The sequence below is a fragment of the Pistacia vera genome, unplaced genomic scaffold (genome assembly GCF_008641045.1).
Source record: "Pistacia vera cultivar Batoury unplaced genomic scaffold, PisVer_v2 Contig478, whole genome shotgun sequence".
Taxonomy (NCBI): Eukaryota; Viridiplantae; Streptophyta; class Magnoliopsida; order Sapindales; family Anacardiaceae; genus Pistacia; species Pistacia vera.
Window position 1 is genome coordinate 790,233 of NW_022196310.1, and position 16,062 is coordinate 806,294.

The 16,062-nt window shown below is 37.1% G+C and overlaps 1 protein-coding gene and 1 pseudogene across 1 annotated transcript; both read right to left on the minus strand.

Annotated features, from left to right (window-relative positions):
* Window positions 1-1,178: 1,178 nt before the first annotated feature.
* Window positions 1,179-12,426, minus strand: LOC116146428 (palmitoyl-protein thioesterase 1-like). The gene is given in 15 exon segments (XM_031431825.1): window positions 1,179-1,275; window positions 1,541-1,701; window positions 1,795-1,887; window positions 1,977-2,099; window positions 3,093-3,164; window positions 3,234-3,268; window positions 3,271-3,295; window positions 3,962-3,981; window positions 3,984-4,011; window positions 4,644-4,684; window positions 4,778-4,821; window positions 5,180-5,211; window positions 5,213-5,268; window positions 6,273-6,321; window positions 12,280-12,426. Coding segments are annotated over 15 exon segments (1,023 nt in total).
* A 47-nt stretch (window positions 12,427-12,473) lies between these two features.
* On the minus strand, window positions 12,474-13,691 carry LOC116146429 (annotated as a pseudogene).
* Window positions 13,692-16,062: the final 2,371 nt, after the last annotated feature.

Below are 16,062 nucleotides of genomic sequence, written 5' to 3' on the forward strand. Positions count from 1 at the left end.
TATTAGATAGTTGGATAGGAGAGTATTACGAGATAAAATTTAAAATTTTATGAAAAAGCCCCCAAGGTTTGCTAATTTAATAAACACCCCAATATATTAAAATATTATAAAATGACAAAAACACCCCTACCACCCACAGTGTTAGATTCCGGCCACCACCGCTGGAATCTGGCCAGAAAATTGGATAACCACACATACCGGTCAGATCTGACGGGTATTCTATCGATATGACCTTTTCCGGCCATATCCAACACGGATCTGGCTGGAAAAGGCCAAATCTAAGGCCGGATGCGACCTTCAACAGCCGAAAAAGGCCATCTTTGGCCGTCAACGATGGCCATTTCTTTGTTTCCGATGGTCGTGTGACTGCTGTGATAGATTCCGGCTACCACCGGCGGTGGTAGCCGGAATCTGGAAAGTATTGGTGGTGGGGGTGTTTTTTTTTAGTTTTTAAACTTTTTTTCTGGGGGTATTTGATGAAATTAATAAACTTATGAGGTCTAAAAGTAATTAACAAAATAGACTAATATTTTGAGAATAACGTGTCAAACAACATTTGAAGAATAGGATTGGGAATATGGATAAAAACAATAAGCCAAACGCAATAGTTTTTTGTAGTTTTACCCCGTAACAGATTCCATTGACGAAGATTGACGATGGGTGGGAAATTATTTTTCTCAAAGTTTATGGGTGGGAAAAGTAATTTTGGAAAACCTTGGGTGGGAAATTGTTATTCACTCATTTGAGTGTTTACTTTTTCTCTGTACAGCCTATTTTACATGTTTTTGGGTAACTTAAGAATTAAGATGCCTGATACATATGACCGTAGTGATACTTACTTGAAACTAAAAAAGAGACAGTTATAAACAACAGAAATTGAATATAATAATATTATACTAACAAATAAACCTTACAAAGATTTACATATAAAATAAGGTGACAAAAAATGAATAAAATAGTGAAATAAAAAGTCAAACTCATTATATTCACTCTTTCATTCATTATTTGTCATATCACTTTGTATGGAGATCTTTGTAAGATTTATTTATAAGTGTAGTATTACTGAATTAAATAATATTACGTAGAGAATAAAAGATTCTTGTAAAAAATCCACGAATGAAATAAAAAAGAATGAAAGTAAAATTACAAGGTATCATATCATATGATCAGTAGATGACTTAGACAGTGTAGTGCTGGTTCATGGCATCAATGTCCAGACCCCTTAACTTGGCAGATGATTCAACCTTCCCTTTCAAAGTGTGAAGCTCCCTCATCCTGCAAACTCCAAATAAATTGTCAAAAACCAGATGCTATTAGAAACTAGTCTGTTTGCCAAAATTTCACTGAACTCAACTCTCAAGATGGGTAAGTCAATATTATTATTATTAAAAGATGATTTTTATCAATATCAGAAAGTATTTTAAAGTTACTGGAAATTAGATAAGCCACCACCATCATCATCGATGATACTCTCCAATTCCCAATCAAATGGTATGCATATTTCTTACTATTCAAATTGTTTTCCAGCATGAACACTGACCTTGCAATCTCTGCACGCTTTTTAGCTTCTTCTGCCATGAGATTGAGGTCCCCAAAAGTGCTTATTTTATCAGAAAACTTTTTTGTGTCAGAGGACTGGAGACCATGCAGAGTTCTCTGTTCAGTTGCCCATGCAGCCGCACGAGCTTCCTTACCAAAGTCCTTTTTGTTCGTGAATGCAGTTTATTGTCTTTGAAACCAGGAAATATGCTGAATTTATCATGTTCAGCAGCCAGTCATGATAAAATACATTACCTCTTTTGCAGATAAAATAGTATCAAAGGACCCATCTGGAAAATACCCAAACCAGGAAGTTTCCTTGGGTATCAAAACCGTGTCTTGCTCAAACTGAGTCATGCATGCAAAGAAAGAGAAGAATCACCAATCATATCCCGGGGCCAAGGAAGTTAGAGGAAAAAAACATACTCTGAACTCACCATGATAAGCACCAAATTCTCCAAGCTAGAAAAACGTTCCTTATAAGTGGAATTTCTTTTGTCAGCAAGTTCATTGTTAAGTTTTGGGAGAAACCTCAATCCCTTTAGATACTCAGGAATGTCCTGGATTTAGAAACGGAACGAAAGATATTTAAAGCAAACTAGATAAGCTGCACATTTTGAGCATGCATGCAATTAAAACAGGCAAAGAGTTTACACTTTTGGTCTAGAAAAAGAATATGGAACATTATAATACGAGAAGCTACTTCATATTTCTGAGAACTGGCAGGGCAAACGACACTAACACTAGCCTGCACTTGTCACATCATAACTTATAAACAATAACAACGGAAAGTGTGAAATTAACCGTTCTATTAGAGTTGATATTCAAACCTCGGGAATGTCTTGGTGAATATAGTACAAATAAAGATAGTTTGACAACAATTCTCAGAAACACTCTCTCACAAATTCGATTGTAACAGCTCGCAATTGGCTTGGTTAGGCCGGATACATGCGAGCGACCAATTGCGAGCTGACATATTGTGTTTGTGAGAGAAGTTTGTAAGAAGTGTTAGTGAGTGTAGTATTATCATATAATACATTTATGGTTTCCGCAACAAGCTAACTCTTCTTTTTTTACTTTTACAAAAGGACCAAGCTAATTCATATTCCAATTAGCAAATATCTATTCCTTCCCCCTCCTTCCAAATTCTCTCTCTTGGGTTAGGACAATCATGAAAGATTGCCAAAACTGGTTATAGTGAACTTGCAAAGAATAGGCAGCCAAGTATCTTTTAAGCTAGGCCAAAGCTAGTACTCACAGTTGAATTTTAAGATAACCACTGGAGCCAAATTTCCTGCAATTCATCAAAGATACATGTCAAAATGCTATCAGCTACTAATGGAGATAGAAACAAAAAAGAAACTGAAACTGAAGTTGTGAAAGAAGAATCATCCAAAAAACGAATTCAAATGTCACAGTCGCCTAATCATTCAGTGGGCTGTTTCTGGGCTGGGATAATTGTTTGTATTATTCCAATACAGCCACTTTCATCCTCAAGATATGTGATAGAAATGAGATGGTGAGAACTTAAAGGCTCAAATAAAATTTCATACCTGTACATAGTTGCTGTAGACCTCTGTCTTAATTAAACTTCCCGGAGAATGCATATCAAACAGACTGCAAAACTGAGAATATCAAATCTCACTGCACTAATAGGCTGAAAACAGACTAAGTCAAGTGAGGCAAACACTTACTCCACAAAATGGAATTGAAGCAGTACCAGCATGGATGCTGCCAGTGAAATGAAATTCTTTACCTGTTCCAGTATAGATAAAAAGGGTTGTAATGTTCAAACTTAAATTAAAAGAGTAGTAATCAGTGCAATGAAAGAAAAAATTAGGATTGAAGGATTAAAAAAACAAAAAAAGACACAATGATAAATTATGAAGAAATGAAGGTCGAGCTCAAACTATAGTGTGGTGAATCAATAGTTTTAAGAGTTTAAATACTAATGTTGATTCTTTACCTACTATTAACTTTTTGGGTCAAGTAGTTACTCAACAAATAGTTAGTTGAAAACCAAGAGCAGACATTTTTTCTATTTTGAAAAGAGTGAAAACAATTTGAATAGACAGCACTTTAGGTTCCATAAGCATAGCTGATCCCACAACTACCAAAAGCTCAATAGCGAGGAGCAGAAATGAGTATAAAAACTGGGTAGAGAATAAGCAGAAACAAGGTCTTCATGATTTTCAAAATACTACATTGATTTGCCAAGATGATTTTATTAACACCTTGATGATACTTCATGTACGGCATATCATAAACACTAATATGAAAACAGATAGTTGGGTGCCCTAGAGCATGTGGATACCTAAATTATAAAATGATGGTGTCATATTCAAATGAGTCAAAACGATGTCAGTGTGAATATAAAGAAAATTAGGTGCAAAATGAGAGGGAACATGAAATTGGTTCTTACAGATGGTCCTCCGTCACAAATTCAATAACCCCTCGACCAATCATAGTACCCTATGAAAAGAAAGATCATGTAAAATGTTAACAGAACAGTCTAATAAACATCAGTTTTAGTACTAGCAACCAAAAATAACAAAACTTGAAATTAAGGTATTTAATAGCAACCAAATAGCTTAGGGTAAGTACCGACTATTTTATACAAGCCAAATAGAATCTTCCAAATTTAAGACAAATGATGCTCCACTCTTTACCAATCCAATCATATATAAAGGTTTACGGGTAAGTAACTACAATTTTTTAATACACAAAACAAAGATTTCTAAACCCCAATGAGAATGAACTAAGGAATTGAAATATATAAGCTAATCTAAGTTTAGAGGGCCCTTGAGAGAATTGTGTTTGTTGACATATAGTTGTCATACAACTCTCCTACTAAATGGTTCAATTATAGAAATCCAGGAGGAATTTGGGGTCCTTAGAGCACCTCTATGGAAGGAAATAACATTAATGAATTTGCCACTGAAAATTCTGAACACCAAATTTAGTAATCCTCACTAAGTTAATTACTGAGAAAGTCCACTAAGTTGTAACCCCCACTAAGTCATGATACCCTTAACCTGTAATATGGAAATTCGACAAGAGAAAGTCAAACTTCAAATGCAGAAACAATGCTGTGAAAACATTACCAAATCTATGACCTTCTCGCAAGCAATTGCTGTCTGCAAGAACAATAATTGCGATACATTAGAATTTTATTTATTAAAACGTAACTTCAATGAAAAGAACCACTCATATTATCTATTCAGGGGTCACCTGTTCTGTAAGGGCATAGTCCAGGAGTCCCACGATCCATCTCCAATTTCTCTGCAGAGAAGCATAAACATTAAGGGAAACTCATTCAGTTTGCACACAAGCCTGGTCAGAGAAATCAAAGATCCACATACACAAACATGGGGACAAATTTACCGTTTATCTCGTATGATGAGGTGATTCATAACATAAAAGCTAAAATCACTATCTTTATGGTTTTCCGGTAGAAGTATATGTTATAGAGAAGTTAGAATCATTTTTGAAATATATATATAAATAGTAGCTACTACATATTTTATGGCACCCGGCATGCAAATGATTCATCCTTCACAGCTGAAATCTAACCTCTGTCAGTTAGACTTCAGTTGGAACAGACTACCAAATAACAGAAGTAAATTGAGAAAATCAAAGCATACATGCGTATCCTTGAGAGCCAGACACACTTGCTTAAGAGCTCAGTAAACTGTGTGACTCCCGCGTTACTGCATTTATCACTAATGCCTGCCAAAAAGTGACATATAAATGGTCAGTATAGTACACCAAAGGTTCGTGCATGACAAATCTCTAAAACTCCTTACAGAAGGTGAAAAACATGCTGCTAATTGATAGAAGCCAAAAACTTGATCACGATGATGCAGATACGTATATTGGAAGAGCAAAATTCTATTATATATTCTCATATTAACTCTTTAATAAGCCAATACTTGTGGAAAAAAAAAAAAAAAATCGAAGGTACGTTTGGTTAAGGAGAAAGTGAGAAGCACTGAATCAAATACTGGGGCAGTAATTTCCATTTGAAAGCATAATATCATTTCACATACCTTTTGAAATTAAATAAATATTCAAGGCGTATTAACAAAAAAACATAACGGAACGAGTTATTAATACATTAGATGAAATTTTTATCAGATTTTTCTTAGGGAAGCAGGGAACTTTTTCCCAGAGTAAAACGGGTATAACCAAGCATGTAACCATTTTTCATGAACCTAATAGCACGTCGGATAAACTCTTTCACAGCACATTATAAAACAGCGTAGTCCAAATAGGTCTAATGATAGCATCTTTCTTTCACAACTAGAAAAAAAAAAAAAAAAAAATTAGAAAACATCCAGTCACAAAATTTAAAAGGAAACAACAGACCATTTACTAATTGCTGGGATTTAGAACACAGGAGTCAAGTTTTGAAAAAAAATCACCGACATCACCAAGTCAATTGGTGGGGAAAAAAAATTCAATCTCATCATTTCGTTCTTCCCTTCACCAAATCCAAGCGAAGCCACATAGTAGATACCAATTTGCAAAGAGAAATATGAAAGATAATAAAGAACAAACCGTAGGACAGACTTTATACAAAGACACTAGATCAAGAATTGCATGACGGAACAAACAAAACAGAGAATCGAAGAAGAATAGAAAGAACACAGTAAATTTTCGAGGGCCAATAATAACGAGTAAAATAACAGAATAAATTGATGAATAGAAGAACAAAGAAGAGAGAGAATTACCATGCAAAACTACAAAGGAACGGAGTACGTGAGTGGGATAAGACAGAAGCTGAGGACGATGAAGATGGTCAATGGTGGTACATTAGCCATGCCGTCTTAACGAAGGTAAATAAAAAAGGCTGAAGATTCTTAGTTGACCAATAACATTAGTAATTTACAGATAGACCTAATCCATCGAAATTGTGACAATGTTCTTGGGATTTTTGGAGGAGCACAATTCTGAGTCAGACAAGAAGAATGAAGGAATAAACAGAGGGGGAGAGACCGAGAGAGAGGTGTGTGTTAGAGTAAGATTGGTTCGCCAGACTAGCACGCGCTAACTACCGTTCTATAAGACTATATCTGGTAGGTCTTCCCAGATCAATCACATTCAAAAAAAGTCCGTTGTAGTAAAATCTAGACCATGCCACGGCTCCTTCACGCAACTATAAAGCCGTGCAACCACGCGCCATAATTTTTTTTTTTTTTTCATTTTTTTTTTTATAGTTATTACATTTATTAGCAGGCTTTGTGTGTTTGTAAGGGCATGTTTGTTTGTAAGAGGCAGATAATGTAGTATCTCATTTATATTTAAATTCGGGGTGTTAACTTTGACATAAATTCGATGTTAACTTTAATGTAAAAGTAATTAGTTGAAGTATGTGTAAACGACCGAACATCCAATCATCAGGAAAAAAAAATCAGCTGAACATTATTTTGTAAAGGTAATATTTAATGTATTTCTCTACAAACATTGAGGATATTAAATAATAATCAGTCGAAGGTATGACTACAAAATTTGTGTAATACATGAATGTCACAAGAAGACATAATAGTTCATTCCTAGCGTAGGCATTAGCTCTTTAGCATCAAGAGCTAGGATTCAGGAAGAATAAATGGTAGACAAACGAGCTTCTATGTTGAGAAGGAAAGGTCAATGATATCTAGTCATTATTGACAAATATTGTATTAATTAATATTTGTTAATTGTCTTTCATACTTAGACTACCTAGAATATTAGTATGATTGTAGGAGATATTTGTTGTCTTTTATATTTAGACTACCTAGAATAGACCAGCATGATTGTAGGAAAACTTTTGTATAAAGCTATGCCTCTAATTTAAAATACAATTCAAAAGGCAATATTTTTCTCTTCTTTTCATGGTATCCGAGCAGGGACGATACCCTAGATTGTGCATTCGTCTCCTTTCTTGCCTTTTTTATCGTTGTTTCTTTGCATCTGCTCTCTTTCTTTTGCCTTTTTTATCGTTGTTTCTTTACATCTGCTTTCCTTTTATCGCTGTTTCTCTTATCATGACAGAACAACAACCTTCGAATGGAGGCAAGCTTGATGCTGCCAATCCATCTTTCTTCACCATTCCAATCATCCAGGAATAGTGCTTGTTTCCAAGCCCTCAATGAGGATAATTATCGACATGGTGTGAGCCATTACAATTTCTTTGAACGCCAAATCCAAGTTAGGTTTCATAGAACGGACACACCCACATGCCATCTGCCATAGCCAAACCAGACGACTACGCTTCGTGGAAAAAATGCAATGATGTTATCCTCTCTGGATTCTTAATTCACTCACACAAGACCTTGCAAATAGTGTTATTTTTTCTACCACATGCCCAGGAGGTATGGGAAGACTTCGGGATCCTTTCTCCCAAGCAATGCCCCTGTATTTTTCAGATTGAAAGGGACATTGCTTGTCTTGCTCAAGATCAGATGACTGTTGCAGCTTATTACACAGACACTAAAAAATTATGGGATGAACTAGGATCCTATAATGACACTGTTTGCTCTTGTGGGGCAGACCATAAAGACGTTGATTGATGCAATTCTCATGGGACTCAATGAGTTCTACAGTGCAATCCAAGGGCAAATTTTGTTGATGAACCACAACCTGGGCTGTCAAGGCTTTTTTCCATTGTACAAGAGGAGAAGCAGCGAAGCTGGGGGCTACACGTGAGACAGCAGAGAACTGCCATGGTTGTTCGAAGGGCTAAACCAGTGGCTCTGGTGTTCGACACAGACAAGGTTCTTTTCTCGTTCCAACATCTAATCGAAAACCTCTGCATTGCTCTTATTGTGATCGTGACCATCATGTACGGAAAAAAATGTTGGAAGCTGAATGGGTACCCACTAGAACACCCAAACATGCATCAAACAGGTCTAATCAAGAACACACTCATTCAAGCGCAACCATAGCCATCAATCCTCAGTCAACAATGTCAAGGAAAGTCTAATAATGCAAGAAGTGCCATCGGTGACAAATGGGCTTCTGATTTGCAAATCCAACAATCTTATCTATCATGCAAGGTTAAGGAACAAAACAATCTGCCAATCCTAAAGCTAATGCTGCTTCCTCAGGTTTGTTACAAAAAATGTTACACCTCCATCAATTAATTATCGACAGTGGGGCACAGACCACATTACTTCATCTCAACTTTGATTGTCAACGAAAGTAAGAACACCTTTTGCCACCAGTTGCTATGCCAAGTGGAGAACAAGCTCCGATTACATCCATTGGGAATTTACTTGAATTATGCTGTTACTTTAAAAAAATGTGTTGGTCTGCCATCTTTTAAGGTGGATTTAATGTCTGTGAGTTGAGTTACCAGAGATCTCAATTGTCAGTAACCATTTTCTATTGGTGTATTGCAAGACTTGACGACGAGGATGACGATTGGTTTGGGTGAACAAGAGACGAACTTTATACTTGGTTGCGTTAGCGTCAGAGAAGCCGAAACCTCAAACTCCATCCACAACAGCCACTTCTGCCATTCACCCAGTTCTCAGGTCACTCCTCCACCTCTTTATGGCATCGCGATTGGGGCATTTGTCTTTTTAGATTAGATTTTATGACAAAACATTTGTTAAATTTCCCTTTCAGACTAATAATGCTTGTGATGTTTTGGCACTGCAAGACAAAGTTGACTTCCGTTCTCTATTAGTCAATTTCGTCTGTTAAACCTTTTGAATTAATTCATTGTGACATTTAGGGCCCCTATAAAATTGCCTCTCTTTCTAGTGCAAAAATATTTTTGACTATTGTGGATGACTATTCTAGATTCACATGGGTATTTTTATGCATCACAAAAGTGAAACACAACATTTACTTGTCAATTTTTTCCATTTGTCCAAACACAATCCATGTTTCTATAGAAAATTCGGGTTGATAATGGTGGAGAATTCTACTCTATGCGGGAATTTTTTAAACAAAAGGGACACTTACCAACATTCTTGTGTCTATACTCCTCAACAAAATGGGGTTGTAGAGCGCAAGCATCGGCATATACTTGAGTCTGCTAGAGCTTTTCGTTCAAGCCCACCTTCCTTTACATTTTGGGCAGAATGTGTTTTACTGTTGTCATATAATCAATCGTTTGCCCACACCACTCCTTTCTCGCCAAACACCTTTGAACGACTTTATGGTAGACTTCCTGCTTATTCAACATATCGAGCTTTTGGGTGCCTTGCCTATGCTATTGATGTGCACGTTCCCCATAAATTTGCTGCTCGAGCCAAACGATGTTTTTCTTGGCTATCCAGTTGTAAGCTTTCTGACCTTGCACCCACAAAAATCACTAGCTGTGATGTTGTTTCATGAAACTATTTTTCTTATGAGTCCATCCATCCACTTACTCAAATTAACCCCGATGATTCCTCTTTCTATACCCGATCCTTCCCCACCATTCCAACAACCCCCACCACCGGAACCAATTTCTCTACCTAACAATCCTCACCGCCAAATGCAACTGCTAGCTTCCCCTGAACCTATTTTACGCCGCTCTCAAAGATCTCACACCCTCCCTCGACTTTACGTGATTTTGTTGCAACCAAGTAACGTCTCTCAACCATTTGCCGTCTTTGTCATCAACTCCACAAAAAAGGTACGCGTATCCTATTACAATTTTGTCTCTTATCATCGTTACTCACACAGCAATTGCTCTTTTACTGCTGGCTGTCAGTCAAGATATTGAGCCTACATCTTATACCGAAGCAACTTCCATTCACATTGCAAGAAGCAATGTAATCGAATTGGCTGCTTTAGAAGCTAACCACACTGGTCTCTCATTTCTCTTCTCGGTAAGAAGCCTATTGGTTATCATTGGGTTATAAAATCAAACGGCAACTGGATGGTAATATGTAGCGTTTCAAAGCTTGTTTGGTGCAAAAGGTTACACACAGCTGGAAGGTATAGATACCATGACACTTTTTCCCCACTGCTAAAATGATACTGTTAATGTTATTGGCTTTAACAGCGCCCATATTGGTCTTCACCAACTTGATGTCAACAAGTTTTTCTCCTGACGATCTCCATGAAGAAATTATGTCTCCACCTCCTGGTCTTCGGCGACAGGGGGAGATCTAGTGTGTCGCCTTCACAAGTCGTTATATGGTTAAAGCAAGCTTCCCGACAATGGTTTGCAAGTTCTTACAGCTACCAAGCTACTGGCTTTGTTCAATCCAAAGTAGAGTACTCATTATTACATGTCGGAAAGGCAAAACTTTTACAGTTTTGTTGATATATGTTGATGACATTCTTATTAAGGGTAATGATGTCATGCCATACTAGCTCGCAAGCAATTCTACTAGTTTTTCGGATAAAAGATTGGGTGATTTGAAATATTTATGGGCATCGAAGTTTCTTGGTCGAAGAGAGGTATTCCATCTCGCAACGAAAATATACTTTGGAAATTTTAAAAGATGGAGGATTTTTGGGTGCTAAACCTGTGAACTTTCCATGGAACAAAACATAAAGCTTTCGAATTCAGGTGAATTGCTTAAAGATCGTCTCAGTATAGGCGACTTATGGACGCCTAATTTATTTGACTATTACCCGACCGGATATCACCTATTCGGTCCATGTGTTAAGTAGAATCATGAGCACCACAGAGACACACATGAAAGCTGCCTTGCGTGTATGCGTTATTTGAAAAGCAGTCCAAGGCAAGGTTTGTTTTCCTTCTCAAAATGATTTATCTTTGCGAGCTTTTTTTGATTCGGATGGGCTAGTTGTCCAATATCTCATAGATCACTACGGGTTATTGTGTGTTTTTCTGGGATCTTCTCTTATTTCCTGGCGGACCAGAGGCACAAAACCGTATCTCTTTCTCAGCAAAAGCTGATATGAGTCATGACAATATACTGCTGTGAATTATTGGCTACGCTCATTATTAAAAGATTTGAGAATATTGCATCCAAAGCCAGCATTGTTATATTGTGATACACAGCCGCTTACATATAGCTGCCAATCCGTTTTCCATGAAAGAAACAGACATATAGAGATGGATTGCCATTTATTCGTGACAAATACAAGATGGTTCAGTTGTAACCAACATATTGCCCAACAAATCAACTTGCGGATGTGTTCAAAGCCATTGGGAAAGGAAGCTTTCTCAACTATGATACGCAAGTTGGGAGTTCTTGACATTCACTCTCCAACTGAGGGGAGTGGTTGAGAAGGAAAGGTCAATGATATCTGCTCATTCATTGACAAATATATTGTATTAATTGCATATTGTTAATTGTCTTTCATACTTAGACTACCTAGAATAGATTAGCAGATTGTAGGAGTATTGTTGTCTTTTATATTAGACTACTTGATAGACTAGCATGATTGTAGGAAAACTTTGTGATAAAGCTACGCTCCCCAATTCAATAAAATACAATTGAAAAGGCAAATATTTCTCTCTTTCATTACAGTTCCCCCCTCCGGCCCTTCCTTTCATCATAAAGCCTTCTTACTGAGATCTGTAGCCTTCAGTTTGATTGCATATTGGAGGGCTATCACAATACATCTCTTGAATGTACCTTTGCCGAATCTTCTTCATCAGCAAGTTCAAAATTTACAAATAGATAGCTGTCCATCCCTTCAGTGTGTCCAGAATTGCCTTGAGATCGACTCCATCACTTCCCTGTGGATGAATTCTATCTCCACATTGAAACTCTTGAACCCTACGATCAACCTCAAAACACTACAGCCTACTTCTTTTTTTACCCCATTGCTCCATCAGACCTTAATTTCCTCTGCATCTCTCCATCTTTCCTCTGTGCATACAAATTTCTCAATATGATATAGTTCCATCATTCCATGGCCCATATCAATAACCTTGTTCAACACTCTCTCAGCCTTGTAACATCCTTTGAGTTCCCACAAGCACATAGAAAAGAACTAGAATTATCCCATTAGCCTAATAGGCATACTATGGATCAACTTTTCAGCTTCCTCCAAGCATCCTGCCCCCCTAATAGACTACCATACAACCATAATGAGCAAAATTTTGGGGTAAGCCCAAACTCCTCCATTGCTTTAAACCACCTCTTCCCTTCCACCAACCACCATGGTTACATGCAGACAAAACACAATCATGGTTATATCATTTGGCTTGATTGCTTCCTGCATCATCTCCAAGAAACCTCCAATGCTTCCTTGGCACGTCCATTGACAGCATATCGTTTATCAAAGCATTCCAAGAAGATATATCTTTTTCGGGCATTTCATCAAAAACTCTTCTTGCTTTCGTGATTTCACCACATTTGCATACATATCAACAAGTGCAGTACACACATTGGTTGCTCTGTCAAGTTTCCTCCTCTGAACAAACTGGTGAACCCAACCGCCAAATCCAAAGCACCCAAGGCAGCAATAGCTGGAAGAATGCTTACAATGGTTACTCATTAGGTTTCAAATAGTCTACTTGCTTGCAGTTCATGGAACACATGCAACGCTTCATGGGGTGTTTATTCTGGTAATATCACCACCATCATCACTTCCAAGAAATCAGGGTCTTCTCTGGCATGTTATCAAAAAAGACCTAGCAGCTATAACATCACCATTTGTGCAAAATCCATAAATCATACTAGTCCAAGAAATCACATTCCTTATGGCATCTCATCAAACAAACTTCGAGCCGAAACCATATTCCTAATTAACATAACCATCAATCATTGCATTATACACAGCAGAGTCTCCTCTCTCCGTCTCTGACATCTCATCAAAAGTTTCTTCGCACTGAGCCATCTCACCAGACCTCGCATACCAGAAATGAGAGCTGTCCATGACACTACACTCTATCAGTCATTTCATCAAATATCTTTTTGGCCCAACCCATTTTCCCGTATTTCGTGTACATATCGACCAATGCAGTTGACACATACAAATCTACGAAAAATCCAATTTTTACAATATGACTGTGCAATTGCAAACCTTCCCAAACACGCATTCTGAAACTACAACACTTCGCCAACGCAATAAACGTAAAATTATCGGAATAAATGCGTGTATCTCCTAAGTGTCATAAGAGTGAAAGATTCAGCTAATTGGGCTATTCACATGCGCTTTGATCATAGAATACAAAGGAAAGTGTCGTCTCTATGAAGCTGATCGAACATGCGCCGTGCGTAAAGGATACCAGCGAGTGGAGCACAGGTACGCGATTTAGCGAAAATTTAACATTTGTTTCGATGGCGTTACGAAGCATAAAAGCGTGGTTTGGAAGAGAGAATTTCTTGTGCGGGTACCCCCAAGCAGAGAAAGGCATTTTCGGTCTATTGAACGCCAAAGAAACTGTTGTTGTTTCGCCATTGATAAATAAAAAGATTTCTCTCGATCAGCCACCCACCCATGCAAAGAGCTTTCAATTCAATATAGAAGTGAAGGAATCTGTTCCACCAAAAGTGAGATTTTAAGAAAACATTGAGGTGTCAAAGTGATATATAATCGATACAATGAAAAATTTAGTAGTTGTGACCAGTGTTTTAAAACCCAGCCCAGTCAGTTAAACCGGTTCAATTAAGACTCGGGGCCTTCATCGGGTTGGGTTAGCAATTTTCCTATTCACCGAAAATCCTAGAAATTGGGATGGTGATTAGCGAACAATTGAAGGCCGGCATATTGGGGCTTTTGAAGAAGAATGGTTGGTGAGTGCAATGTTGCCGACAGAGGTGATTTTCAGTGAGTGAATCGACCGAAAATCGCAAAATTAAATCGGCGGCAATAGCTGGTTGTTGTTGTCGATTGGTGAGGCAATCGGGGGAGGGGTGATATGGTTTTGGTTAGGAGGCTGAGGAGAGTGTTTTTGTGGAGATGGGGAATGTTGTCATCGTTGGAAACAAACCTTATTCGCCTTGGTTTGTCGACGTTGATGGTGGTGTTTGAGGTGTTTTTGTGAGATTTTAAAATTGTAGGAACTTATATGTAATTTTTAGGGGTGTTTTTATTGTATTTTAAACTTTTGGACATCGGTTTGACCTGCTGGTTAAACCAGTTAACTTGAGACCCAACCACTTTGTTGGGTTTTACCTCGGGTTGGTTATTAAAACATTAGTTGTAACGATATCATGCAAAAATAAAGGGGTCAAGCTAATTATGTACCAAAACAGGTAGTACAAACTGATATTTTACTCATAGGGACCAATTGTTAGTTTACCAAAAAGTAGAGGTCAATATGGTATTTTAACGAGAATAAGGGTCAATAAATATTTTACCAAGACAAAGGGGTCAAGTGTATTTCCCCAGAATGTAGGGGTTAAGCTAATATTGTATCAAAACGATTAGGGACAATGTTGGATTACTGGAATCTGATATTACCTTGAAGATTACTGAGAATCTTTAGGAAAATGTGTTTGGTTAGTTAGTAAGTATGTTATATTAATATGTTTGATTAGGGGGAATAAATTGGTGGGTATGTTATTTAAATAACTAAATTGTCCTCTTTTTAAATATTAATATAATATTATTTTTATTATTAATTTTTGAATAATTTCATTTAACCCTCAATATTTCAGATTTAGCAAAAACACTCCGCTTATATAAAACTTTAATTTATGACGAAATCACCCCCACCCCCTGCAACTGCCTACCGCCACTGCAAACCACCGCTGGAAGTCTTCGAAAGCCGTCGTGAGTAGCTCACCGTGACCACGAGGCTCCGATATGACCGTTTTTTGGCCATATTGATGGTCGAAAAGGGCCATATCAGGCCAAATCTGGCAGTTAATGGCTAGATCCTTGGCCATTATCGGCTAGATCTCGCTTAGATCTGACCACTAAAGGCTAGGAATCTGGCCTGATATGGTCGGAAATGACCATATTGAAGCCTCCCGGAGCCTCCCAGCGAATATCGATCATTTTTAGGAACTCCGATAACTTTCCGACGGTGGTTTGTGACGGTTGGCCCACTGTCGACGATGGTGGCTGGGTGACAGTGGTGGTCTATAATTTGTTTTAAATATAAAGGTATTATTATTCAAAAACTTAATTAAACAAAGGTAAAATTGAAATGGTATATTAATGTAAATTTATTTTAAAATAGGGACAATATTATCTAAACTTTTTATTAATAAACGATAGAATTGTAATAAAAATAAGATTATCAAGGTAATCTTACCATACTTAAAAAAAAAATAGAGATAATAAGATTACCTTTAATATTATTAACAATAACAATTATTGATAATGCAAGATTACCATAATCTTATATTACTTGATAATCAAATATAATATTCAAATAATATAAGATGGTATAACCCAATAATTTTCTATTAACTCCAACCAAACGCTCCCTTAAGAATTTGAGAACATTGTGCGAAAATGCAAAATGATATTAATTCCAAAGCAAAATGGGTGCAGACACAAAATATGACAGTAAACAGTAAGTAAAATCAACTTTTTGTCATCTTCCAACCATTTACACCAATAAAAAATCATCAATGAGCAGACACAGGAATCAAGATGTGACAGTCCGTAATGATTCAAGAGAAACTGAAAAAATAGTGACACACTGTGCATCCTCGTTCA